General features: G+C 45.1%; 3 protein-coding genes and 1 long non-coding RNA gene across 8 annotated transcripts; 1 reads left to right on the top strand and 3 right to left on the bottom strand.

Moving 5' to 3' along the window:
• Nucleotides 1–1918: 1918 nt before the first annotated feature.
• LOC144383000 (uncharacterized) lies at nucleotides 1919–3341 on the bottom strand. The gene is made up of 5 exons (XM_078100441.1): nucleotides 3218–3341; nucleotides 2786–3094; nucleotides 2572–2692; nucleotides 2316–2352; nucleotides 1919–2223 (listed from the first exon to the last, which is right to left on the bottom strand). Exons 1-5 carry the CDS (start codon nucleotides 3279–3281, stop codon nucleotides 2077–2079), a joined length of 678 nt encoding a protein of 225 aa, XP_077956567.1. The 5' UTR covers nucleotides 3282–3341; the 3' UTR covers nucleotides 1919–2076.
• LOC120824534 (uncharacterized) lies at nucleotides 3251–25793 on the top strand. Of its 3 annotated transcripts, XM_078100323.1 has the most exons (4): nucleotides 3251–3373; nucleotides 4454–7693; nucleotides 8641–8790; nucleotides 22925–25793. In XM_078100323.1, exon 2 carries the CDS (start codon nucleotides 4460–4462, stop codon nucleotides 6110–6112), a length of 1653 nt encoding a protein of 550 aa, XP_077956449.1. In that variant the 5' UTR covers nucleotides 3251–3373; nucleotides 4454–4459; the 3' UTR covers nucleotides 6113–7693; nucleotides 8641–8790; nucleotides 22925–25793. The 3 variants fall into 3 exon arrangements, with proteins under 3 accessions (XP_077956449.1, XP_077956447.1, XP_077956453.1); XM_078100321.1 differs by lacking the exon at nucleotides 3251–3373 and having other exon boundaries at nucleotides 4295–7693; XM_078100327.1 differs by lacking the exons at nucleotides 3251–3373; nucleotides 22925–25793 and adding an exon at nucleotides 9996–10272 and having other exon boundaries at nucleotides 4295–7693.
• LOC144383051 (uncharacterized) lies at nucleotides 3742–10920 on the bottom strand. The gene is made up of 8 exons (XR_013467292.1): nucleotides 10309–10920; nucleotides 9978–10098; nucleotides 9845–9893; nucleotides 8635–9713; nucleotides 8242–8547; nucleotides 8028–8154; nucleotides 7688–7736; nucleotides 3742–4296 (listed from the first exon to the last, which is right to left on the bottom strand). It is a non-coding gene; the product is annotated as an uncharacterized LOC144383051 (long non-coding RNA).
• On the bottom strand, nucleotides 14958–18567 carry LOC120815231 (uncharacterized). 3 transcript variants are annotated; one of them, XM_078100414.1, is made up of 5 exons: nucleotides 18440–18567; nucleotides 18005–18310; nucleotides 17791–17917; nucleotides 15355–15391; nucleotides 14958–15262 (listed from the first exon to the last, which is right to left on the bottom strand). In XM_078100414.1, the coding sequence occupies exons 1-5, from the start codon at nucleotides 18501–18503 to the stop codon at nucleotides 15116–15118; spliced, it is 681 nt and encodes a 226-aa protein (XP_077956540.1). In that variant the 5' UTR covers nucleotides 18504–18567; the 3' UTR covers nucleotides 14958–15115. The 3 variants fall into 3 exon arrangements, 2 of the variants coding, with proteins under 2 accessions (XP_077956540.1, XP_077956550.1); XM_078100424.1 differs by lacking the exons at nucleotides 17791–17917; nucleotides 18005–18310; nucleotides 18440–18567 and adding exons at nucleotides 15611–15731; nucleotides 15825–16130; nucleotides 16260–16405; XR_013467287.1 differs by lacking the exons at nucleotides 14958–15262; nucleotides 15355–15391 and adding exons at nucleotides 16776–17332; nucleotides 17464–17497 and having other exon boundaries at nucleotides 18440–18558.

The following is a 25793-nucleotide window of genomic DNA, read 5'->3' as shown; positions in this document are numbered from 1 at the left end:
ATCCTCAACTGGAGAAAAAGCCTCACTACCCATCTGTTCTTAAATGGAACTTTATGAACTTCATTTATACTATTAGATACACTTTTTAATGTTACACCCCCCCCCCCCCCCATTATTCTGCAAACATCAGTACATCAAATTTTAAAATAATATTTTAATACATTTTGCGATATCTGGTTTCAATGCGCACAATGAGCCAAGTAGGGTTATTTGGAGTAATAATAAAAATCATTCTTGTTGAGGAATAACTAGATTTGCTGCAACAACAGCGCCATCACGTGGCGCCCAGTGACGTCAGAGTCGTGCGACTGTTCAATCGCGCCACCTTTTGTCGCAGAGAAAGCAAGTACGTTTTTCTTTACATTTATTAGAGAATTCACCCTAAAACAAACAAAGTCCGGTCAGCCTGCTTCCCTGTGCTGTTGTTCCGCAGCAGCACAACCGCGCTGGTTTACAAAGCGAACGCTTGTTGGAGCTGCAGCATCAGTCCGACGTCATCGACCACGTCGATTACGAGAAATCGTCGACGCGGATTTCGATCGTCGACGCGTTGTGTGTACAATAGAAATCAGAGCTGCTGGTGTTTTTCATGCGGCGTTGGCCTCCATCGTCTGCGTGCACCGCGGAGAAAAAGAAGTTCGTCAAGTTGAACGAAGAAGAAAAAAAAGCGAGACGGAATTTCAAACGTCTGACAGCATTTCATCCGCAAACAAGACTAAACGGTGGAACGCAGAGCCGTCATTCCACCGCAGAACTGCGGGAACATTTCAAACGCGAGCTGCTGGAGACACCGCGTCTTCTCCTCGTGGGTAAGTTTCAGTTGACTAAAGTAACGTCGGCCTCATCGTGAGGTTTGCGCGTTGCGTCTCGTGGAGGACGCTTGCAAACGCGTTTTCAGTTACGTTAAATGCACTAAGTCGGTGAATCCATTGGTTCGTTCAAACAAAAGATTGTGGGGAAAAATAATTCATATCAACACACTACGAGAGTTCTGCTCTAACGTAATAAAAACCTACTAAAGCCGACAACGTGATAATTAAAGCTCTGTGTGTTTCTCTCTTTCTCTTCTAGTACTAAGCGAAGGCGCGTGCACGAGTTTATCCTCCAGAGAGACTCGTGCACGCGCAGATGGAGTGTGGACAGAGAACATCCTCAACGTGCTCGTCACTTGAATAGGATTTATTAATAGGATTACTTTAAAAACTTTATTTGCACTTTCTCTTTACCTATAGACGCATAAGAGCATCACGAGGCCCTCAAGAGGAAGCAGCTGACTCCGGTGACATGGGGGGTAAAAAGGGAGCAGGATGGGAACGTGTGACATGTTATTGGATGGAAATAAACGGCCTCACGTTGTAGTCAAAAGGAAAACTTGCCTCTGTGTTTGTTTCCACGCTCCTACACTATGGTAAATACTTGTTAGATTAGTCGACTAATCGGAAAAATAGTCGATAGATTAATAGATTACAAAAATAATCGTTAGTTGCAGCCCTAGCGCTTGTGACCTCGTACTTTGTAAATAAAGAGGAACGCTGGTGGGGAAACACCTGAGACAATGACAAGGATTAAAGTGTTAGGGGACTAAGAATCACAGTTCAATAAACACATTTTGACTCACAAAGGTTCATAAGTATATGATTAATAGCATTTATTGTGTAAACCAGTGATAAGGAGTTGTTTAAGGCAAACTTCTGGTTTCACTTCTTAAAAGTCTTACTTGTAACGATAATAATCATCTTTCTTGCATGGACAGAATATACGTGACACAAAGAACCAAGCAGGCGTCACATTTTAGATTATGTTACAATAAGGGATCAGGAATATCTAAATAGGAAAATGGCCGATAACATGATAACTGCACTATTTGGTAGTTATTCTAAATAGAATACGAGACCGATTCAGAGACGGGAACAACACGTTTAGCTTCAGCTGTTTATTTCTTTTTAGATAATTCGTTGTTTCTTATGATGACTGCGTTACAATTTAATAACACTACATTCATCACAAAGCAAAGCGTGCCACCTAGTGGACAGCAGGTCTCACTTCACCCGGATTGGAAGCAGCAGAGCTGGAGCTCTACAGAAGAGCCTCTGGACGAGTGTCCTCTGTGGTGGACGTGTTTGACTGATTGCTGTTGTGGAGACAGTTGTGTGGGCCGACAGTTGAATAAAGCACGCTGTCCCTCCGCATGAAGGTGCTGTACGGCGCGATGGCTTCTGCCTCCTGCAGAGAGACACGTGACTTTAGTAACAGAAGTGAAGCCAGATGAAAAACATGAATGTGTTTGTAAAAGAGAGGTGACATTGTTTCCGCACCGTGTTTTCAGGAGTGTGCGGTGGTTCTGTTTGTCTTCTGATGGGTCAGAAAACAATGCATTAGTACCTCATCTTCGTTTCCTCTATTCTAAGTACCATGGAAACAAATGAAGGACATCGTCTTCCTCCATCGCTTCTGACAGTAAAATGCTGCAATTTATGACTGCAGCACATTTGAAGTATTATATTTATACAGTTAAATATGTCTGATGCTGCTAAATTATTCCCAATAGGTGTATTACAGTATTAAACTCACCTGTGACGTTCTCCCCTGTAGATCAACCCAAAGATAACTGCAGTTATACAGATGACTGTTGTTGCACCGATCAACGCGTTTAGAAGCCGCGTGTGTGACGTCACGCCGCTCTCTCTCTCTTCTTCCCCCGAAACATCGTAAAGAAAAAGCTCTTTGTCAGATACATGACGGCTATTTACTCTGTAAAAAGGTAAAAAGTATGAAATGGGTTTACCTTCCACGGTGATATTCAGATGGAGGAAATGCGTCTCGCCCCCACGTGAACACTCACAGGTGTAGCTCCCACTGTCCACTGGTGTGAGACCAGTCAGGTGGAGAAACGCGGTCTGATTCTCCATCTTAAGAGTGAACCTGGAGTCACATTCGTTCTCAAAGTCTGCTCCGTATCGATACAGCAGACGACACTCTGCTCCAGTCCTGTTAGTTCTGATCTTACACACTATGAGCGTTATGATCTTCTCTGTTTCATTGCTGCAGATGGGAGTGACGTCAGGTCCTCTCCCGATGGTTTTAAATTCACTCACTGCAAACAAGTCAATTGAAGATTACAAATTCTCCATTTTCACAAATTGTAAGTAAGAGATTGCTATATTTTTAAAGAAAAAACACTTGATTGTATGATGCATTGCGTGTTTGTTGTTGTTACCTTCAGAGTTAAAGCAAACCGGGAGGTACAGCAGCAGAACAAAGCACAGTTTCCATCCCGACATGCTGGTCCACCTGCAACTGAAGCTGCAACTGAAGCTGCACGTGCACTGAAGGGAGGTGGACGCACCGTGAACCTCATACTCTACAATAAGAGGTGCGAAAAAGGAAGTGCTGCTTCGGGAGCTTCTACTTTCACACCGACACACTGTGAGACTCTCATCAGCTGTGGAGGGCCGGACCGAACAGAGTAAAGTGTAAAGCTGCATCATTTGTGTCACAATGTCCTTAAGAAAGGTGAGCTTGAGCTGTGAATAGAAGCTCGTGGTGTTTAGATTAGTTCATGTGACGGGAAGGTTGAAACTTTTAGGGATATTCACCCCTCAATTAGCATTAATCAACATGATTAAAAGAAACTAAATTATTCTCTTTGTACAATTTTAAGGATTTTTATTTTGACAATCAGAAAGGTCCCAACTCATAACAAGGTGTGTGAATGTTCAAAACATTAGTACAAGAGAAATAATGTGTTATTCCCTTTATTGCATTTCATAATCCTTCAACCACTGCTTTACTTTCATACAGAGTATTTAAAAACAAAGTAGTAACTTAAAAGGTTACATTTTATTACCAAATGGAAAATACAGATTTTTAAGATCCTCCTGTGTGTACTTGTTAAAATATCTCTTGACACGTGTTATTGGACACAGTCACCGACAAGCAACATTTCAGTGATAAACGTGTTTTCAGACAATGAATCTTGAATATTTTGTGCAGTGAAAGAGGACAGAGAATAGTTACACTGATCCCAGTGAAATGTCACTCAAAAGGACCTTCACCTCATTCAACATCTACTTATATCACATCTTATTGAAAGAAATCATGATTAAGTACAAACACAAGTCACAGTCCTCGTGCTGCTTACGGAGTCATATTTTCATAAGTGTCCTGGCAACTTTGATCAGAGTCTCCTCCGTCTACTTCCTGGTCTTTAGAGCCTCTTGAGTGGGAGATCGTCTGGTAAAGGTCAGCGGCTGGTTGCTGGAGGCTCGTATACGGGTCATCTGGGTCGTCTTCAACCTACGAGAGAAGATATTCTCACTGTGATACTGACTTGTTACCATGGAAACGTCAGCTTGTCAATAAGCGGTTGGAGGTTACATGAGGGAGTTTAAAAAGGTACAGATGATTAAAAAAAGAGGATGTTTTATTTAATAGTCACTGTTGTTGGTTCAAGACTCCCATGAAAAAACGGAAGAGGGAAGGAGTTACCCGGCCCGGAGGAAGCCCGGGGCCCCCATTTGGAGCCAGGCCCAGATGGAGGGCCCGACAGCGAGCGTCTGGTGGCCAAGTTTACCGCGGAGCCCGGCCGGGCACAGCCCGAAGGAGTGACGCGGCAGCCCAACACTCTACTCCCCATGGGCTCACCACCTGTGGAGGAAACCGATGGGGTCGGGTGCGCTGCTACAAGGGTGGCAGTGACAGTGGGGGGTCTAGACGGAGCAGACCTGGGCGGCAGATGCTGGCTCTGGGGACGTGGAACGTAACCTCTCTGGGGGGGAAGGAGCCGGAGCTTGTGCGGGAGGTGGAGCGTTATCAGTTGGATCTGGTGGGGCTTACCTCTACGCACAGCCTTGGCTCTGGAACCACACTCCTGGATAGGGGGTGGACTCTATTCTACTCCGGAGTGGCCCATGGTGTGAGGCGCCAGGCGGGTGTGGGGATACTCATAAGTCCCCGGCTGAGTGCTGCTACATTGGAGTTTACCCCGGTGGACAAAAGGGTCGCCTCCCTACGCCTTCGGGTGGTGGGGGGGAAAACTCTGACTGTTGTCTGTGCATATGCACCAAACAGCAGCTCAGAGTATTCTGCCTTTTTGGAGACCCTGAATGGAGTCCTGCATGGGGCTCCAGTAGGGGACTCCATAGTCCTACTGGGAGACTTCAATGCGCACGTGGGCGACGATGGAGATAACTGGAGAGGCGTGATTGGGAGGAATGGCCTCCCTGATCTGAACCCCAACGGGTGTTTGTTACTGGACTTCTGTGCCAGTCACGGATTGTCCATAACAAACACCATGTTCGAACATAAGGATGTTCATAAGTGTACGTGGTACCAGAGCACCCTAGGCCAAAGATCAATAATCGATTTTGTAATCGTATCGTCTGATCTGAGGCCGCATGTTCTGGACACTCGGGTAAAGAGAGGGGCAGAGCTGTCAACTGATCACCATCTGGTTGTGAGCTGGGTCAGAGGATGGGGGAAGACTCGGGACAGACCCGGTAATCCCAAGCGTGTAGTGAGGGTGAACTGGGAACGTCTGGAGGAGGCCCCGGTCCAAAAGATTTTCAACTCACACCTCCGGCGGAGCTTCTCTCACATTCCTGTGGAGGTAGGGGACATTGAACCAGAGTGGTCTATGTTCAAAACCTCCATTGCTGAAGCCGCGGCGGTGAGTTGTGGCCTCAAGGTCTTAGATGCATCAAGGGGCGGTAACCCTCGAACCCCGTGGTGGACACCGGTGGTCAGGGAAGCCGTCCGACTGAAGAAGGAGGCCTTCCGGGTTATGATATCCGGTGGGACTCCAGAGGCAGTTGCAGTGTACCAACAGGCTCGAAGGGCAGCAGCCTCTGCCGTGATGGAGGCAAAGCAGCGAGTATGGGAGGAGTTCGGGGTAACTATGGAGAAGGACTTTCGGTCGGCACCAAAGTGCTTTTGGAAGACCATCCGGCACCTCAGGAGGGGGAAACAGGGAACCATCCAAGCTGTGTACAGTAAGGATGGGACCCTGTTGACCGCGACTGAGGAGGTTATCGGGCGGTGGAAGGAACACTTTGAGGAACTCCTGAACCCAACTACTACGCCCTCTTTGGTAGAGGCGGAGCTGGAGGCGTAGGAGGGATCATCGTCAATTAGCCTGGTGGAGGTCACTGAGGTAGTCAAACAACTCCTCAGTGGCAAAGCCCCGGGGATTGATGAGATCCGTCCAGAGATGCTAAAAGCAATGGGTGTTGGGGGGTTGTCTTGGATGACACGCCTCTTCAACATTGCGTGGAAGTCTGGGACAGTGCCAAAAGAGTGGCAGATCGGGGTGGTGGTACCCCTCTTCAAAAAGGGGGACCAGAGAGTGTGTGCCAATTACAGGGGTATCACACTACTCAGCCTCCCGGGTAAAGTCTACTCTAAGGTGCTGGAAAGGAGGGTTCGGCCGATAGTCGAACCAAGGATCGAAGAGGAACAATGCGGTTTTCGTCCTGGTCGTGGAACAACGGACCAGCTCTTCACTCTTTCCAGGATCATAGAGGGGGCTTGGGAGTATGCTCATCCAGTCTACATGTGTTTTGTGGACTTGGAGAAGGCGTATGACCGGGTCCCCCGAGAGATACTGTGGGAGGTGCTGCGGGAGTGGGGGTCCTTGCTTGGGGCCATCCAATCCTTGTACGCCCAAAGCGAGAGCTGTGTTCGGGTGCTCGGCAGTAAGTCGAAGGCGTTTCCAGTGGGGGTTGGCCTTCGCCAGGGCTGCGCCTTGTCACCAATCTTGTTTGTGGTTTTCATGGACAGGATATCGAGGCGTAGTCGGGGGGAGGAGGGTCTACAGTTCGGGGGGCTGCGGATCACATCGCTGCTTTTTGCAGATGATGTGGTCCTGATGGCATCTTCCGTCTGTGACCTCCAACTCTCACTGGAGCGTTTCGCAGTCGAGTGTGAAGCGGTCGGGATGAGGATTAGCACCTCTAAATAAGAGGCCATGGTTCTCAGCAGGAAACCGATGGATTGCCTACTCCAGGTAGGGAATGTGTCATTACCCCAAGTGAAGGAGTTCAAGTACCTCGGGGTCTTGTTCACGAGTGAGGGGAAGATGGAGTGTGAGTTTGGCCGGAGAATCTGAGCAGCGGGGGCGGTATTGCACTCGCTTTACCGCACCGTTGTGACGAAAAGAATGCTGAGCCGGAAGGCAAAGCTCTCGATCTACCGGTCAATCTTTGTTCCTACCCTCACCTATGGTCATGAAGGATGGGTCATGACCGAAAGAACTAGATCACGGGTACAAGCAGCCGAAATGGGTTTCCTCAGGAGAGTGGCTGGCGTCTCCCTTAGGGATAGGGTGAGAAGCTCAGCCATTCGCGAGGAGCTCGGAGTAGAGCCGCTGCTCCTTTGCGTCGAAAGGAGCCAGTTGAGGTGGTTTGGGCATCTGGTGAGGATGCCCCCTGGGCGCCTCCCTAGGGAGGTCTTTCAGGCACGGCCAGCTGGGAAGAGGCCCCGGGGAAGACCCAGGACTAGGTGGAGAGATTATATCTCTGCACTGGCCTGGGAACGCCTTGGGATCCTCCAGTCAGAGCGGGTAGATGTGGCCCGGGAAAGGGAAGTTTGGGGTCCCCTGCTGGAGCTGTTGCCCCCGCGACCCGACCCCGGATAAGCGGTTGAAGATGGATGGATGAATGGAGATGATTAAAAAGGCAACTTTACTCACAGAGCCGTGAGTCTCACGTACAGATGACCGCGATACTGCGTACCTTGACCTTTTAAATTAGAAGGCATCAGAGTTAGTGCACCACAAAACACACACACACACACACATTTATTTTAGTCTCACCCAAGAAGTTTTCTTTTGCTGATCAACCCAAAGATGAGTCCAGCTACAGTGATAACAGTAAACTGCTGTGGTGCCTTTGAAGTCTCTTAAACATCTACTTTAACTTAACAAATTGTATCTAAAAGAAGTGTTTTCACCACAACGTATATTTATACAGTTAAATATGTCTAATGTTGCTAAATTATTCCCAATAGGTGTATTACAGTATTAAACTCACCTGTGACGTTTTCCCCTGTAGATCAACCCAAAGATAACTGCAGTTATACAGATGACTGTTGTTGCACCGATCAACGCGATTAGAAGCCGCGTGTGTGACGTCACGCCGCTCTCTCTCTCTTCTTCCCCTGAAAAATCGTAATGAAAAAGCTCTTTGTCAGATTCATGACGGCTATTTACTCTGTAAAAAGGTAAAAAGTATGAAATGGGTTTACCTTCCACAGTGATATTCAGATGGAGGGTAACGGTCTCGCCCCCACGTGAACACTCACAGGTGTAGTTCCCACTGTCCACTGGTGTGAGACCAGTCAGGTGGAGAAACGCGGTCTGATTCTCCATCTTAAGAGTGAACCTGGAGTCACATTCGGGCTCAAAGTCTCCTCCGTGTCGATACAGCAGACGACACTCTGCTCCAGTCCTGTTAGTTCTGATCTTACACACTATGAGCGTTATGACCTCTGTTGCATCGCTGCAGATGGGAGTGACGTCAGGTCCTCTCCCGATGGTTTTAAATTCACTCACTGCAAACAATAGTAAGTTAAAGATTGCTATATTTTTAAAGAAAAAACACTTGATTGTATAATGCATTGGGTGTTTGTTGTTGTTACCTTCAGAGTTAAAGCAAACCGGGAGGTACAGCAGCAGAACAAAGCACAGTTTCCATCCCGACATGCTGGTCCACCTGCAACGAAAGCTGCAACTGAAGCTGCACGTGCACTGAAGGGAGGTGGACGCACCGTGAACCTCATACTCTACAATAAGAGGTACGAAAAAGGAAGTGCTGCTTCGGGAGCTTCTACTTTCACACCGACACACTGTGAGACTCTCATCAGCTGTGGAGGGCCGGACCGAACAGAGTAAAGTGTAAAGCTGCATCATTTGGGTCACAATGTACTTAAGAAACGTGAGCTTGAGCTGTGAATAGAAGCTTGTGGTGTTTAGATTAGTTCATGTGACGGGAAGGTTGAAACTTTTAGGGATATTCACCCCTCAATTAGCATTAATCAACATGATTAAAATAAACTAAATTCTTCTCTTTGTACAATATTAAGGACTTTTATTGTGACAATCAGAAAGGTCCCAACTCATAACAAGGTGTGTGAATGTTCAAAACATTAGTACAAGAGAAATAATGTGTTATTCCCTTTATTGCATTTCATAATCCTTCAACCACTGCTTTAGTTTCATACAGAGTATTTAAAAACAAAGTAGTAACTTAAAAGGTTACATTTCATTACCAAATGGAGAATACGGATTTTTAAGATCCTCCTGTGTGTACTTGTTAAAATATCTCTTGACACGTGTTATTGGACACAGTCACCGACAAGCAACATTTTAGTGATAAACGTGTTTTCCGACAATGAATCTTGAATATTTTGTGCAGTGAAAGAGGACAGAGAACAGTTACACTGATCCCAGTGAAATGTCACTCAAAAGGACCTTCAGCTCATTCAACATCTACTTAAATTACATCTTATTGCAAGAAATCATGATTAAGTACAAACACAAGTCACAGTCCTCGTGCTGCTTACGGAGTCATATTTTCATAAGTGTCCTGGCAACTTTGATCAGAGTCTCCTCCGTCTACTTCCTGGTCTTTAGAGCCTCTTGAGTGGGAGACAGTCTGGTAAAGGTCAGCGGCTGGTTGCTGGAGGCTCGTATACGGGTCATCTGGGTCGTCTTCAACCTACGAGAGAAGATATTCTCACTGTGATACTGACTTGTTACCATGGAAACGTCAGCTTGTCAGTAAGCGGTTGGAGGTCACATGAGGGAGTTTAAAAAGGTACAGATGATTAAAAAGGCGACTTTACTCACAGAGTCGTGAGTCTCACGTACAGATGACCACGATACTGCGCACCTTGACCTTTTAAATTAGAAGTCATCAGAGTTAGTGCACCACAAAACACACACACACACACACACACACACACATTCATATTAGCCTCACCCAAGTTTTCTTTTGCAGATCAAGCCAAAGATGAGTCCAGCTACAGTGATGGTTACACCGATTGAAGCACTTAGGATTGCCATGAAAGTAACACTGAAGATGAATCGCTCCACTAAAATGTCTGTAAATACAAGAAATGTTTGATGAATGACGTTGGTATTTACTCAGTTTGTAGAGAAATATTATAATTTTGATATTTTGTAAGATTATATTGTTTGCTAATTAAAAACACTGCTACTACTCACAAAAACACAACTTCTATGATCACAGATGTTAAATAAACTCTACTCTCTGGTCTCTGCGACACACTTCGAGTGACGTTTCCTTTTACCTCAATAACAATGTGGTATTCTCTGATAAGCAGAACTGAATCACTCAAATTAAAGGTCATTTCAGGACCTTCAGCGTCCAAACACAAGCACAACGCCAGCAGAAGAACGCAACACAACTGCGTCGGCTGGTCCATGATGGTAGAGAGCTGTCAGAAGAGCTGCAGTCTGTAAGCGACGCTTACGAAGTGCAAACAATGGCCGCAGACCACAGAACACATCTCTCCAGCCAGTGGGCCTCTGGTGCAGAGAGGTAGGAAGGAAGTGCAACACGTGTCCTCTTCTCAGTGAAAGCAAACCTTCATTTCGGTGCTTCACACAGGATTTAGATCACACAGATCTCAATGCACATGTTAAATCAGAGATTAGAGAGAGGAGCCAAACTGACTGTTTCCTTCTGTTTTTCTAGCAGCAGGAGTCTAAAGGAAAGATCGAATAAATTCAACAGCTCTCAAGAGTTTGTCTGAGGACGCACAGCGATTTAAAGTTGGTTTGACGGGATTTGACGCGATGTCAGTTAATGTGGTTGCGTTTGACCATCAGTAATAAAAGATCCAGAATTTGGATCTAACTGAAGACGTAGAAATCCAGTGGAATAGAAGTTTCACTGTCGTTCTTACGTGTGTCTTTGCTCCTTGCAAAATTGTTGCGCTCGTCATCACCTGTGAAACAAAGCACAGCAGCAATGAGGAGCTTTACTGACATGAGGCTACATTTGGTTCAACTTTTATGTATCTGCACAATGTGACAAAGGCCTCTTTGGCCAAACAGATGCATTGAATTACTGTGAAAGTCTCACTCACCGTGGACAGAGACGTTGATGAGATGACTGACAATTCCTCCCGCTTCACACTGATACAAACCTGAGTCGTCTATGCCGACGTTTTGGAAGATCAAAAATGACATCCCAACCAAATCTCCTAGACGTTTCCACTCTGTTTTAATGTGAGCGCTGCTGATGTTGATGCGGACATTATTCTTTTGTTTGTTCCAGGAGACTGAAGGCGTTGAATCACTGCAGAATTCAACTGTGCAGTTTATCCGAAGGTCTTCTCCCAGGAAAGTTTCAAAAACCGTGTTACGGTTGACTTTAACTTCTATTTCACAACTTGTATCTTCATCTGCAAAATGAAAGCAAATAAAAACAGAAAAGGTTCATTCATCCTTATTCTACAGTTTAATGTAGCAATGTAACAATTAGGGCTTTTGGATAATTGAATGTTATAATTTATCTTTCAATGGGAAATGTATCGCAGTGCAATCATATATCGAGATATCCACATCCACAATTACATTGTTTAAATTGATAAGAACAAACACATAATCAAATTACTCAAATTTCTCCCTAAATCTGTTTATTTTGAACTACAGATTTGAATAAAAAGATGAAATACTGAGTGTATGAGCGTCACAGCTGTAGCTTTACCATCTCACATTAATGCTTATTTCAGGCAGGAGAAAAACCTTCAAAACTGTAAATTAAAAAGAATGCTTCTTTAAGTAATCTGAATGCAAAGCTTTATAGGACTTTTAAAGATGTGTAGATAATGTTTTAGAGCACGTGTGAAAACTTGAAACTTGAAAAACAACAAATGTGATGCAGTAAAACAGATGAAACACACGGAAACTGACATTTAACTTTGTAATAAATGGAAAGACAATTTGCATGAAATGGAACTGAGAGTGACCCCCACCTGACTTTAACCTTTGAATTGAAAAGGCAACTCTTCTGCCGTAACACTGTGGCAATATGTAACATTTCAAGTTATGATTTTGTTTTGCTCCAAGTCAACTTTCTCTGCTGCTCACTACCACCAACAACAGTGACTATTGAATAAAACATCCTTTGGCCTCAAACTACAAAGAAACAAATGAGGCAAAAGAAAGCCACACAGTTATAGACAAATGCATGAATGACCGTGTGGTCGGTGGCAGTAAATAGAGTCGTTTCCATCAAACTCCCACTTACACCTGTAGCGGAAGGAGCGTCCAAAGAGGAGCATTTTCAGCATCAGAGAACGGCATTATCGGCTACGTTTACATGTCGGTTTAACAGACATTCAAGCTGACGTTTTACTCCGATGGACGGATTAAACATGGGAGTCCTGCAGAGGAATGATACGCGACATACACAATTACTGAGGATAAAATAATAACTTACTGTCAGCTTTTAAGTCGAGAAGCATCCCTGCCAAGACGAAGGCATGCAGTACGGTCCAGCCGTGGTTGGGCCTCATGATGCCTCAGTCGCAGCCTGTCCAAGTGGGAAGTCCTCCTCCATGCTCATCATTTAACAGAGAAGTGCTGAAGCCACTTGGTTGCATGCTGCTTCCTCTTTCTGCTCTCTGCTCGCTCCCTTCCTACCTCGGCCTCTTCCCCCTCTAAAGCAGGGGCGGTGAGTGCGATGCAGGGGAGAGCAGGCCTGTGTGTGCGCTTACTTCTCTAAATGTGGCAGCTCCGATGCAGTGAAACATCTCAGATTAGGAGGATCTCACAGTTTAAGGTGATCACACCAGAAAAAAAACCCGTGCTCCCTGACATTACCTCGCCTTTCCTGTACGAGTCTCGTTTCAGTCTGTGCATCTTGACAGCGACATCCTCGCTTCTCGTCAATGTCTGTGGTTCATCCTCTTGAGCTCACTTCCTCCACCCTTCCACCATCTTCATCATCTGCGTCTCCTGCAAACTCGTGCGTCTTTGTGCACAGCAGTGCGGTTTCAGAGGAGGCTGCACGGGGAACTTAAGGGGTGATGTGGACGCCGCGGCATCGCTTGTGTGCGTGTTGCTGCTGTCAGGCAGCCGGTGGACTGCTTATCTGTCAATGAATCTGCCTCATTAAGGTTCGAACCGTATGCATGAAAGTTGGTTTATTTATCACAGACTTCCAGTGGATGTGGTGCATTCAAATTTGTTCCCACATCAAAGAAGAAGTAGTAGAAACATTTAGGCCCACCTTCATTGGGTTGTCATATTGTAGGTGGCCCAAACATACCTAATATGAATTTATGACATGCTTATTAGCTTATGTGTTCCTGATATAAAACCTTACTTTCTCAGATATGGAAGTAAGTGTAGAGATGTAGTCAGATCCTTAACTGGAGAAAAAGACTCACTACCCATCTGTTCTTAAATGGAACTTTATGAACTTCATTTATACTATTAGATACACTTTTTAATGTTATTCCCCCCCCCCCCCCCCCCCATTATTCTGCAAACATCAGTAAAAATACTGTACATCAAATTTTTAAATAATATTTTGATACATTTTGCGATATCTGGTTTCATTGCGCACAATGAGCCAAGTAGGGTTATTTGGAGTAATAATACAAATCCTTCTTGTTGAGGAATAACTAGATTTGCTGCAACAACAGCGCCATCACGTGGCGCCCAGTGACGTCAGAGTCGTGCGACTGTTCAATCGCGCCACCTTTTGTCGCAGAGAAAGCAAGTACGTTTTTCTTTACATGTATTAGAGAATTCACCCTAAAACGTACAAAGTCCGGTCAGCCTGCTTCCCTGTGCTGTTGTTCCGCAGCAGCACAACCGCGCTGGTTTACAAAGCGAACGCTTGTTGGAGCTGCAGCATCAGTCCGACGTCATCGACCACGTCGATTACGAGAAATCGTCGACGCGGATTTCGATGGTCGACGCGTTGTGTGTACAATAGAAGTCAGAGCTGCTGGTGTTTTTCATGCGGCGTTGGCCTCCATCGTCTGCGTGCACCGCGGAGAAGAAGAAGTTCGTCAAGTTGAACGAAGAAGAAAAAAAAGCGAGACGGAATTTCAAACGTCTGACAGCATTTCATCCGCAAACAAGACTAAACGGTGGAACGCAGAGCCGTCATTCCACCGCAGAACTGCGGGAACATTTCAAACGCGAGCTGCTGGAGACACCGCGTCTTCTCCTCGTGGGTAAGTTTCAGTTGACTAAAGTAACGTCGGCCTCATCGTGAGGTTTGCGCGTTGCGTCTCGTGGAGGACGCTTGCAAACGCGTTTTCAGTTACGTTAAATGCACTAAGTCGGTGAATCCATTGGTTCGTTCAAACAAAAGATTGTGGGGAAAAATAATTCATATCAACACACTTACGAGAGTTCTGCTCTAACGTAATAAAAACCTACAAGTCAAAAGGAATACTTGCCTGTGTGTTTGTTTCCACGCTCCTACACTATGGTAAATACTTGTTAGATTAGTCGACTAATCAGAAAAATAGTCGATAGATTAATTGATTGCAAAAATAATCGCTAGTTGCAGCCCTAGCGCTTGTGACCTCGTACTTTGTAAATAAAAAGGAACGCTGGCGGGGAAACACCTGAGACAATGACAGGGGTAAAATGTTAGCAGACTCAAAAAATCAAAGAAACGGTTGCGTGAACAAATTTTAACAGGCAAAGGTTCATAAGTATAAGATTAATAGCATTTATAGTGTAAATCAGCGATAATTAGTTGTTCAAGGCAAACTTCTGGTTTCACTTATTTTTTAACGATAATAATCATCTTTCTTGCATAGACAGAATATAAATGACACAAAGAACCAAGGAGGCTTCACAATAAGGGATCAGGAATATCAAATGGCCGATAACATGATAGCTGCACTATTTGGTAGTTATTCTAAATAGAATATGAGACCGATTCAGAGACGGGAACAACATGTTTAGCTTCAGCTCTTTATTTCTTTTTAGATAATTCGTTGTTTCTTATGATGACTGCTTTACAATTTAATAACACTACATTCAGCACAAAGCAAAGCGTGCCACCTAGTGGACAGCAGGTCTCACTTCACCCGGAATGGAAGCAGCAGAGCTGGAGCTCTACAGAAGAGCCTCTGGACGAGTGTCCTCTGTGGTGGACGTGTTTGACTGATTGCTGTTGTGGAGACAGTTGTGTGGGCCGACAGTTGAATAAAGCACGCTGTCCCTCCGCATGACGGTGCTGTACAGCGCGATGGCTTCTGCCTCCTGCAGAGAGACACGTGACTTTAATAACAGGAGTGAAGCCAGATGAAAAACATGAATGTGTTTGTAAAAGAGAGGTGACATTGTTTCCGCACCGTGTTTTCAGGAGTGTGCGGTGGTTCTGTTTGTCTTCTGATGGGTCAGAAAACAATGCATTAGTAACTCATCTTCGTTTCCTCTATTCTAAGTACCATGGAAACAAATGAAGGACATTGTCTTCCTCCATCGCTTCTGACAGTAAAGTGCTGCAATTAATGACTGCAGCACATTTGAAGTATTATATTTATATAGTTAAAGATGTCTAATGCTGCTAAATTATTCCCAATAGGTGTATTAGAGTATTAAACTCACCTGTGCCGTTCTCCCCTGTAGATCAACCCAAAGATAACTGCAGTTATACAGATGACTGTTGTTGCACCGATCAGCGCGTTTAGAAGCCGCGTGTGTGACGTCACGCCGCTCTCTCTCTCTTCTTCCCCCGAAACATCGTAAAGAAAAAGCTCTTTGTCAGATACATGACGGCTATTTACTCTGTAAAAAGGTAAAAAGTATGAAATGGGTTTACCTTCCACGGTGATATTCAGATGGAGGGTAACGGTCTCGCCATTATGTGAACACTCACAGGTGTAGTTCCCACTGTCCACTGGTGTGAGACCAGTCAGGTGGAGAAACACGGTCTGATTCTCCATCTTAAGAGTGAACCTGGAGTCACATTCGTTCTCAAAGTCTCCTCCGTGTCGATACAGCAGACGACACTCTGCTCCAGTCCTGTTAGTTCTGATCTTACACACTATGAGCATTATGACCTCTGTTGCATTGCTGCAGATGGGAGTGACGTCAGGTCCTCTCCCGATGGTTTTAAATTCACTCACTGCAAACAAGTCAATTGAAGATTACAAAAACAAATTTTCCTTTTTCACAAATTGTAAGTTAAAGATTGCTATATTTTTAAAGAAAAAACACTTGATTGTATGATGCGTTGCGTGTTTGTTGTTGTTACCTTCAGAGTTAAAGCAAACCGGGAGGTACAGCAGCAGAACAAAGCACAGTTTCCATCCCGACATGCTGGTCCACCTGCAACTGAAGCTGCAACTAAAGCTGCAACTGAAGCTGCCCGTGCACTGAAGGGAGGTGGACGCACCTCATACTCTTATGAAAGAGGAAGTGCTGCTTCGGGAGCTTCTACTTTCACACCGACACACTGTGAGACTCTCATCAGCTGTGGAGGGCCGGACCGAACAGAGTAAAGTGTAAAGCTGCATCATTTGGGTCACAATGTCCTTAAGAAACGTGAGCTTGAGCTGTGAATAGAAGCTCGTGGTGTTTAGATTAGTTCATGTGACGGGAAGGTTGAAACTTTTAGGGATATTCACCCCTCAATTAGCATTAATCAACATGATTAAAAGAAACTCAATTCTTCTCTATGTACAATATTAAGGACTTTTATTGTGACAATCAGAAAGGTCCCAACTCATAACAAGGTGTGTGAATGTTCAAAACATTAGTACAAGAGAAATAATGTGTTACTCCCTTTATTGCATTTCATAATCCTTCAACCACTGCTTTACTTTCATACAGAGTATTTAAAAACAAAGTAGTAACTTAAAAGGTTACATTTCATTACCAAATGGAAAATACAGATTTTTAAGATCCTCCTGTGTGTACTTGTTAAAATATCTCTTGACACTTGTTATTGGACACAGTCACCGACAAGCAACATTTCAGTGATAAACGTGTTTTCAGACAATGAATCTTGAATATTTTGTGCAGTGAAAGAGGACAGAGAACAGTTACACTGATCCCAGTGAAATGTCACTCAAAAGGACCTTCAGCTCATTCAACATCTACTTAAATCACATCTTATTGCAAGAAATCATGATTAAGTACAAACACAAGTCACAGTCCTCGTGCTGCTCACGGAGTCATATTTTCATAAGTGTCCTGGCAACTTTGATCAGAGTCTCCTCCGTCTACTTCCTGGTCTTTAGAGCCTCTTGAGTGGGAGATCGTCTGGTAAAGGTCAGCGGCTGGTTGCTGGAGGCTCGTATACGGGTCATCTGGGTCGTCTTCAACCTACGAGAGAAGATATTCTCACTGTGATACTGACTTGTTACCATGGAAACGTCAGCTTGTCAATAAGCGGTTGGAGGTCACATGAGGGAGTTTAAAAAGGTACAGATGATTAAAAAGGCGACTTTACTCACAGAGCCGTGAGTCTCACGTACAGATGACCGCGACCTTTTAAATTAGAAGTCATCAGAGTTAATGCACCACAAAACACACACACACACACACACATTTATTTTAGTCTCACCCAAGAAGTTTTCTTTTGCTGATCAACCCAAAGATGAGTCCAGCTACAGTGATAACAGTAAACTGCTGTGGTGCGTTTGAAGTCTCTTAAACATCTACTTTAACTTAACAAATTGTATTTAAAAGAAGTGTTTTCACCACAACGTATATTTATACAGTTAAATATGTCTAATGCTGCTAAATTATTCCCAATAGGTGTATTACAGTATTAAACTCACCTGTGACGTTTTCCCCTGTAGATCAACCCAAAGATAACTGCAGTTATACAGATGACTGTTGTTGCACCGATCAACGCGATTAGAAGCCGCGTGTGTGACGTCACGCCGCTCTCTCTCTCTTCTTCCCCTGAAACATCGTAAAGAAAAAGCTCTTTGTCAGATACATGACGGCTATTTACTCTGTAAAAAGGTAAAAAGTATGAAATGGGTTTACCTTCCACGGTGATATTCAGATGGAGGGTAACGGTCTCGCCCCCACGTGAACACTCACAGGTGTAGTTCCCACTGTCCACTGGTGTGAGACCAGTCAGGTGGAGAAACGCGGTCTGATTCTCCATCTTAAGAGTGAACCTGGAGTCACATTCGGGCTCAAAGTCTCCTCCGTGTCGATACAGCAGACGACACTCTGCTCCAGTCCTGTTAGTTCTGATCTTACACACTATGAGCATTATGTTCTCTGTTGCATTGCTGCAGATGGGAGTGACGTCAGGTCCTCTCCCGATGGTTTTAAATTCACTCACTGCAAATAAGTCAATTGAAGATTACAAAAAACAATTCTCCATTTTCACAAATTGTAAGTAAGAGATTGCTATATTTTTAAAGAAAAAACATTCTTTTGTATGATGCATTGCGTGTTTGTTCTTGTTACCTTCAGAGTTAAAGCAAACCGGGAGATACAGCAGCAGAACAAAGCACAGTTTCCATCCCGACATGCTGGTCCACCTGCAACTAAAGCTGCAACTGAAGCTGCACGTGCACCGAAGGGAGGTGGACGCACCGTGAACCTCATACTCTACAATAAGAGGTGCGATAAAGGAAGTGCTGCTTCGGGAGCTTCTACCTTCACACCGACACACTGTGAGACTCATCAGCTGTGGAGGGCCGGACCGAACAGAGTAAAGTGTAAAGCTGCATCATTTGGGTCACAATGTCCTTAAGAAACGTGAGCTTGAGCTGTGAATAGAAGCACCACAAACTTGGCGACGAGGATGGGATGGACGCGTGATCGTGACTCTGACGGACGGACAGGAGGCCATATAGTATAGGTGATTCCTCCCTGAGGGTGAGAAGCTGCCGTCCCAACGAGACCCGGATTACCGATCCATTCCAGTTCAAGAAAAGAAACGAAGAACACGCAGTGAGAGATCAAAATTATTTTAAGACAGACAGAGTCATGACAAAATGGTTTTAGGCCTATCTCACAACGAGTGTGTTGTAGGCAGACGTGTCTGGGTCACCTGTAGTATTTTCTCGAGTTGCATATCCTGTGTCTCCTGAAAATTCACAGGCCAACTTTGGATAAATGCAGTAGACTGAGTGACCAGAGAAAGCAACGGTCAACTGACTTGCCTTAGTTATCCGGTTGTGCGCACCTTTATAGGCGCGTACACTCCTTGTGTACAGATACGGATATCTAAATGAGTAGTGTTCAGAGTAAAGGGGAGACGGGTGATAACCATGAGACTAATATCCTGCCACCATTGTGTAAATTGATGTCAGAGCGTTATCCTGGCAGTTTGAATCAAATACAAAAATGGGTTGAATTGGGGTTTCCTTCAAAGGGGAGTTTGAGTGAGAATCAATTGGAACAGTTGGAATTGCAACTGAGGGAAAAGGAGAAGAACGATGCAGCTCAGCATGCAGGCCTGTCGGGAAGAAAGCAGAAGAAGAATGTGGTATTTAAGGCAGATTGGGAAGCTTTCAAGATGTGGAAGTATGAGTCGGAGAGAAGGGAGAGACAGAGGTTGGTAGCATTTAATTCATTAAAGACCGAAGATCCTACGAAAAGTTTTGAAATGTGTACCCCTTCTAACCCAATAACACTTTATCCTTGTTTTTATGAGTTCCTGAGGAGATTGGTGGACACGGATCTGGACTCCCCCCCTCCCCTCACTGCTACTCCATCTCCAGCCTTCATGAACATGAGCTGCTGAGTCTCCTCAGCAGGAAGCAGCACAAGCAAACCTTCCTTGGTTTGACAACAGCCCACCAGGAGGGAAGCCAGATTCAACCTCCAGCACCAGCCACATGACCTTTTCACCTACTGTGACCCGCTCGCAGGCTCAACAAAGGCGGGCCTTGCTCAGAGAAGGAAAAAAAACGTTGTTCGATCCTGCAGCTTCTTTTCCAGTGGAGGGGGCGCAAGGGCCGATGATGGTCTTCAGACCCTGGTCAGATACCGATGTGACCAAGGCAATGAGCCACGTCTGCAGTCCTAAGGACAATCTTGCTAAGTGGGAGATTGATCTTCAGCAATTTGTCACAAAATACCATCCTAGCATGTCAGAGCTGCGGCGTCTGATGTGCAGACTTCTGAAACATGACTATCACAAAGTTCAGAGTGTGTTCAACACCACAAGAATGGCTGCTCGCCTGGAAGATCCTGATTGTGAGCACGGCACGGATGTGGACATTAAAAGTGCTGTAGATGCTCTCATTGTGTTGGTAAAAGAAACTTTTCCTCTGAGACTGAACCTGTCCATCGTCACCTCTATGACACAAGGGCCACAAGAAACATGCAGCTCATTCCTGGGACGCCTGACGACAGCTTTTGACATCCACAGTGGCCTTAAGCGACCTGATCCAATGGGGGCACCGCCCCTGATGCCATATGAAGTCCATCCGAAAGAACATTTTATAGGCAGAATGAGACCTGAACTTAAACGGATGGTGAAAAGATCATGTGCAACCTGGAAAACGTGTGCTCTTGCAGACATCCTTCAGCACGCTGAACACGCTGAAGATGAGTTACACAAGAAAGAGGACAAACTAAAAGGTTTTGAAAAGGCTCAGTATGCGATGTTTACGTGCTTGCAGTGCCAACAATTTGCCCAAGGCCAACATGGAAGAGGAAGAGGTTATGGAAGAGCTCGTGGCAGAGGCAGATCAGATCGGACTTACGGTAATTATGATCCAAACGTGTGTTACAACTGTGGACAGCAAGGACATTGGCGAGCAGAGTGTCCTGAGCACATGAGGATGAGACACATCACACGTCTGACTGAGGGAGGCAGAGGGAGGGGCGGACCCCAGAGACGGATCACCCCACCACGATGAGAAAGTAACACACCCTACACAAGCACATAAACGAAACAAATAGCTAACACAACCAAACACACACACACACACACATCTTAGATTACAGGTCGAGTAACTAACTCATTTTTAAATTTAGAAATTCCCATAATTGACATTGATGATTTCTTGCCATCCGGTAACACTTGTAGTTGACTCAAGAGCATTTGGCATTGTGTTTGAGCTCAACATCAGATGGCATTTACAAAAAAAAAAGAAGAAAAAAAGACTAAATTGCAATTATTTTAGATGTTCAACTACAGTCCAAAAACCCTCCTGTATGTATATGGATGAAAACGACTAGCATACCTTGATGCATAAATTACTCATGACCGTGTACAAATTGCGCGTACACACACAGTAGAATATTACATGCATGAACATTACATTGCACATCCCATGTAAGCACAGGGCGAGATAGAAGGTATGTGGACGTATGGCATGACCAAAAGTTGGAGAAAGAGAGATTGTGGTTGAAGCATGTGTATTGGTCAGAAGAGGCTGCTGCGGTGTCTGTATCTCTCTCTCCTTCCCAAAGGGAAAAAAGGTGTTTCTTGATTCTACTCTATGTTTCATTGGCTAAACCATCTCACTGGGATACAGGATCTTGGTCCATGGTTGCAACAGCGTCTCGGCCTAAAGTTTAGACCGGGTGCAGAGGATCCTCATGAAGAGTATAGCGCTAGTGGTAATGTTGATCACACGAGTAAGTGTACACAGAACAGTAGAGCTCATTGAGGAATGCACACAACACGCAGACTTGTATAGCCACCCAAACAAGAAGACATAAGTTGGTTTGTTTGTTTTTTTTCCTTTATTGGGCGCGGCTATAAATGGATAGGATGTCCAGTGGGTTACCACAGAAGTCAGGTGTATTCCACAGATGCGCTTAGGAACATCTACATAATTTATAACTCCCTGCAGGGTCGGCCCATCTAAATTATGTGGCTGATATGATGATTTGCAGCCCATCAAAGGAGGCTTGTAAAATTGACACAATTTCGCTACTTAAACATTTGGCAGAGAACGGACATAAGGCTTGCCTACGAAAAACTTAAATTTGCTCTAGAACAAGTGACTTATCTGGGACATGTGATCACAGCTGAGGGCAAAATCCCTCTCTCCCAAACGTGTTGGGGCAATTCAATTGGTACCAAAAACAAAAAAAACGAATGATGAGTTTTTTGAGGATGATTTCATACTGTAGAAAGTGGATCCCAAATTATTCGGAAAGAGAGGCACCTCTCTCGTTCATGGTCCATGATAAAGGCCTCAGCGCGCATGACAAACTGACTTGGACTACTGAAGCTGAAAAGGCTTGTTAGGACTTAAAGACTTCCTTATCACAGGCCCCGACTCTGGGCCTACCGAGACCCGACTTACCGTAGACTCAGTTCATAGACCAGAAGGACTGTTACATGACATCAGTTTGTGTCATCTTCATGGAGGGGAACTTAGGCCTGTTGCCTACTTCTCCTCAAAACTTGACCCTGTTGCTTCGGGTCTTCCTCTCTGTTTGCGAGCAGTGGCGGCAGCCGAGAGAGAGATTTTAGCATCATGTGACATTATGGGCTTCTGTGATGTGACACTTCTGTCTTGCAGCAGACATTCATACCAAGGCCTGATCTGTTGGACACAGCTCTTCCCAATGCAGATCTTGAGCTGTTTGTGGACGGCTCTGCTTCTCGCTCACCCGAAACAGGCGGCGGCCAGGAAACAGGGGAGCGGATGCAGCGGCAAAGAAGGCAGCCTCACAGGGCTTCCTTTTCCCCTTCACTCAAATGCTTTCCACACCGACCGATCCTAGTCCTTATGCCGATCTTCCCACAATTCAGTCTCTTGCCGGTGCACAGGAGCATTCCCTGTGGAAACGATCTGGTGCCATTCTTGAGGGCGGAATCTGGACAGGGCCAGACAGTGGGCCTTGTTTGCCACATGCTCTCTTCCACATTTATGCTAAGTTGTCTCATGGAAGAGAACACGTGGGCAAAGGGGGAATGTGCACTGCTATAAATGAGCATGCTGATATATTGTGCTAACCTCTCCCCCTCACTCTCAGCACTGCACGGGCAGGTAAAAGCGGTACTTCCATCCCCGGCTACTGCAGTCCAGCACCACCTGAAACCAGGAGACTGGGTCCTCATTAAGAATCACCGGAGAAAGAACTGGAAGCAGAGACGCTACACGGGGCCTTCCAAGTACTCCTGACCACGGAGACGGCAGTTAAGGTGGGAAAGCGACGTGGGTCCACGCCAGCCACTGCAAACGCATCCCGGATCCAGGAGACGAAGGAGCACCTCCATCTGGTTCCGGTTAAGGGGTTGTAGGGTGGAGAGCCCTCCCCCACTGCAGTGTTCAAAGACACCAACGAGCCCCGTAGAGATGGCAGAGACGGCAGAGACAGCAAGGACGGCAGCCACCCGGAGAAAAGCGATAAAAGACAGATCTCCAGCGCCAAAGGACACTTAGGAAGCATGGTTGGCGCCTGAGAATGAACATGTGCATATTCCTGACGCTGGCCACATTTGTGCTGATTTCCCTCACAATCAATGAGTTACAACCCCCTTATGTGAAGATCACGGATTCCAGCCTTCTCCACCTCTCCAATAGAGAATTTCAGGAAGGGAAAATAAGCTTCCACTGTCCAGCAAAACAATGCGACGAGACGAGTGTTTGCTCTACACAATCGAACATGATGCATAGGTTAAAATAGAAAGTCACGTAATTGAAGTTGTGTGTGTTCCCGGGGTAAGAAGAGATAGAGTATGTACTGTGTGGGTGCACGGAACATTTGATTTAGCAGATCCACCATTCTGGTGCAGTAAACCACGATCGTGTCAGTGAGACACAGCCTAAAACAGTACCACCTGAAATAATTTACGAGGCCGTTAAACCACAGGCCATGACCTCCCGCAGGCCAGAACAGCCCCCCACTAAAGCACTTGGAGGCAAAGGTTGATCTCTTTCAAATGTCCAAAAGGGGGGGTGTGGAAAGGAGGGTTGCAAAGCTTACATGTTACGGCTGAGCACGCCGCACTCAGGTCACTGGTCAGTCCTGAACTCAGAGGACTTTAGGACTCAGTGTCAGACAAACGACACTTGCACAGTGACTCTAAGTCCTAAATATGACACAAGTTGGGAATACCCGTTCTGGTGCGCTCAACTTGCAGACTGTACGACGGAGCCAGCCCACTTCACACGGCTAGATTGGCAGTATGCGTGCAAAGTAAGCCTACAGTTAAGAGAACTTCCAACCCGTACACCACCGTACGAGCATGACAATATTGCGTTGACTATTGAGAATGACCTTGCTAACGAAAGGAATGTCTAATTGTTGGATATGTCAGCATATGCCCACTTCATCTAGAGCACCTATGCTGGTTCCTGTTCCATTCACGGAAGCCGAGGGGTGGCCTGAGCTATCTCATCGATTTGTGAGTAATGATAAAGACTGTTACACTCCTCCACCGCAAACGGCGACAACAGCGAAAAGCACAGTTGCCTATGAGGGTGGAAGGTTGTACGTTTTGCAGTTTAGCGGTTCAATCGTGAAAATAGACGGTATTAATCAAGTGATGTTGCTTAGATTAACCTATTACAAAAGATATGTCTAACAGGGGTTACGATATCAAGTGCAAATGACTCTCAGGGAGACCAATTGCACACCGGACAGTAAGGTGTTAAAAAACCCTGCATGTACTCTCATACCAAATACAGCATCTATTCGATTGGAGATGGGCATACAGGGCATCCCCTGGGCAAATGATTTTGAAGTCACACACTCAACCTGGAGTAGACATAATTGTAGTAAACCTTAATCCCAACTAGACCTCAGAGTAGAGATTGTACCAAACCAGCACCTCCCATTCCGGTCCATCCCTTAACCAACGTCAGCTGCTGTGTTAACTTCTGTGCTCTGGATGGATTTCATCTCGGTACGAGTGACTGTAGTTATGATATTATCAGCTTTACCACTGAATCCAAAGATCTCGCTTTACCGGAGCAGGTTTATTTAGTTTGTGGCAACATTGCTTATAGCTGTGTTCCAGTCATAGGGAACCTTCACAAAAAGTCAGGATGGAATCCTTTTGGGGAAATGCAGGCATGGGTTGGATCATGGGGAACTTCTCTCTTCTAGGAACTGCCATGGGATAATTTTGTCTGTAATTATTATAACCCTAATTGTAACTGTTTTAAAGCTCTTTGTAAGGAAGGTTGTCAGTACTTATGTATCAGTTGAACACATGAGTATTACTACGCAGGGTCTAGTTCAGAAATGGACTCCACCATCCGGATAGCCTTGACAGGGACAACGAATGTGAATATTGTGTGTAACTGGACGATATTTTATGTGTTGGTGGTTTAAGTAAATGTTCTCATGTACTTTTGAGTTAATGATGTATGTTCTACGTTTTTTATGTTTAATTTTTCATTCTTGATTTTGAATTGATCGTTTAACGTTTTCCTGATTTCTTAGTTGTCAAAGAATGACAAAAAGAGAGGGATGTCGGGGGAGAATTTGTTGAGGTGCATGTTGTGAGAGTCTCAAGAACTTGTATGTGACCTGACCTAGTCTACGATGAAATCCATATGTGGCTTGGGCAGATCATGTTCTTCTATTTACCTTTCTCCTGTGTTTTCCTGTCTGTCAAAATGATCGACTTGGTCCCACTAAGAGGGTCGTGGAGGTTCCTGAAACAACATCTGGTTAGCATTCCTCGAACCTTCAGAGATGTATAAAAGCTCCTCGTCCCCCATAGAAACTTTGTCAGATCTTCCTGCTCCTTTTGGGGGAAGGAACTTTCTGTCCCTTTTCAGCTGAATTGTAGTCATTTGACTTCTGTCTGTGCTTACGGCTTGTGCTGATGATCTCTGTATTCTTTATCATTTTTCTATATTCTAGTTAGTAATAAATACTTAATCACAAA

The sequence above is a fragment of the Gasterosteus aculeatus genome, chromosome 1 (assembly GCF_964276395.1).
Source record: "Gasterosteus aculeatus chromosome 1, fGasAcu3.hap1.1, whole genome shotgun sequence".
NCBI lineage: Eukaryota > Metazoa > Chordata > Actinopteri > Perciformes > Gasterosteidae > Gasterosteus > Gasterosteus aculeatus.
This window is presented reverse-complemented; position numbering and strand designations above follow the sequence as displayed.